The sequence below is a fragment of the Pinus tabuliformis genome, chromosome 4_2, assembly GCF_031772625.1.
Source record: "Pinus tabuliformis cultivar Carrire ecotype Pingquan chromosome 4_2, CPIR1, whole genome shotgun sequence".
NCBI classification, from domain to species: domain Eukaryota; kingdom Viridiplantae; phylum Streptophyta; class Pinopsida; order Pinales; family Pinaceae; genus Pinus; species Pinus tabuliformis.
In genome coordinates, this window is record NC_142304.1 from 1,006,300,333 (window position 1) to 1,006,302,053 (window position 1,721).

At 40.3% G+C, this 1,721-nt stretch overlaps 1 protein-coding gene across 1 annotated transcript; it reads right to left on the minus strand.

The window, feature by feature from the left end:
* Window positions 1–228: 228 nt before the first annotated feature.
* LOC149173037 (transcription termination factor MTERF8, chloroplastic-like) lies at window positions 229–1,227 on the minus strand. The gene has a single exon (XM_089426549.1). The coding sequence runs from the start codon at window positions 1,225–1,227 to the stop codon at window positions 229–231; it is 999 nt and encodes a 332-aa protein (XP_089282675.1).
* Between the last annotated feature and the right edge of the window lie 494 nt (window positions 1,228–1,721).

The window sequence follows — 1,721 nt, forward strand, 5'->3', positions numbered from 1 at the left end:
GACAATAAGCTGGCCAAAACAAGATCCCAGACCGGAACTGACTGTGTCGTGATCATTTTCTATATATATTAATTCCCACCCATTACTCATGTGGACTAGAGGGATCATGGCACTGGATCATAACAGATTGATGATCCCTTGGTTGATGTTCTCAAACCTCTTTCAATCAATAAGAGTAACGCAATACAATCTAACCTGACCAAAACAGAAACCCGAAATTCTAGTCTTTTAGAGGGCAGGCTTGCCACTGCACATTTCAAGTAACTTTTTGGCATGAGGACTGCACTCGACATATATTTCAAGGAACTTACGCTCACTTAAAGCAAGAGCAGTAAAGAGACTAGGAGGACACTTGGAAGGTTGCATTGCACTGAGAGCACTCAACACCTTGTGGCGGGGCTTGATCCTACGCTCCAAGCTGAAACAAGACACTGCATGAGGACATGATAAAAAAAGTTTTGAAGGAAGCCCTACAGTATGCATAAAAAAGTCCATGCTCTTCTGCACTTTATCCATGGAAGCACTTAATATAAATGGGCACCTCCTAACAAGGTCCTTGATGTCATCTTCGAGGAGCCCAAAACTTGTCAAATGCTTCAATTTCTTTTCCCAAAATTCAGGCCCGTTACGTTTAATTAGAATAAAAGGTGCCGATTTGAAAACAATGGAGACATTAACCTCTGAACCGAACAGGTTTTGAAGATACTGGATGTTGGGACGCAGGGTTTTCTCGAGACTGGAGCTGAGCAATCTGGATCCATTGGATATGACATTTCCCAAGTCTTGTGTAGGAAGGCCCAATGTTTTCATGAACTCAATCTTGGGTTTCAACTGCCAATCAGCGTTGAGACAAAGAATGGATGGGTTTCTGGTAACAGCAAGCCTTACCTGGCGTTCTGTGCATCCTGAATCTCTCAGTAACTGTACCGCTTGTTCGGCGGTATGAGCTGATCTCATCGCCACCATGGATGTCCTTGCTTTAAGGATAGCTAAGAGCTCAGACTGACTGAACCCACATTCGTTGAGTAAGAATTCTGAAACGAGGCATGTGTTCTCTGCTTCTGTGTAGCTTGTGGACTTGTCTTTGTCAGCAATAATAGTAGAAAACCGTGATAATTTTAACAAAGTAATCCGGGGAAATGGTGAAGATAGTACTGCAACAGCCGCTGCCAGGGAGTGATGGTGATATCCCAAAGATGAAGCCAAGTAATGGGCGAACATGGCCATCGCTGAAGATATGAAATTAGGGATTACTGCATAACAAATGGATGAAAAGAGGCCGGTATTTATACGAAAATAGATGTATTTCTTTATTATATTATAATCTACATATATAAACGATATAAATGTATTTGTTTATTATATTATAATCTACATATATAAACGATATATCTTTGATTGCTTCTCCTGGTTGGCTTGGGAGTTGATTTTGGCAAATTACATTTCAATTCGGGATATTGGTTTCCAAAATTGCCCTTTCTTGAAACGATGATTGTTTCCTTCCCACCTCCCAAGTAAAAGATGAAACACTGTTTATCTCTTTAAGGCCATGGCTTGCTTTATTTTCTGCCTGTTTTGAGATAACACCGATTAACTAGTGTGCAATGTCTAGCTTGGATTTGAAATGTGTTAATTCCAGTAAAGTCTCATAGATATAGCATATCTGGAAACAATCAGATCAGAATACTGTAGAAACGGATAAGAATTTGAAGTCCCTACAT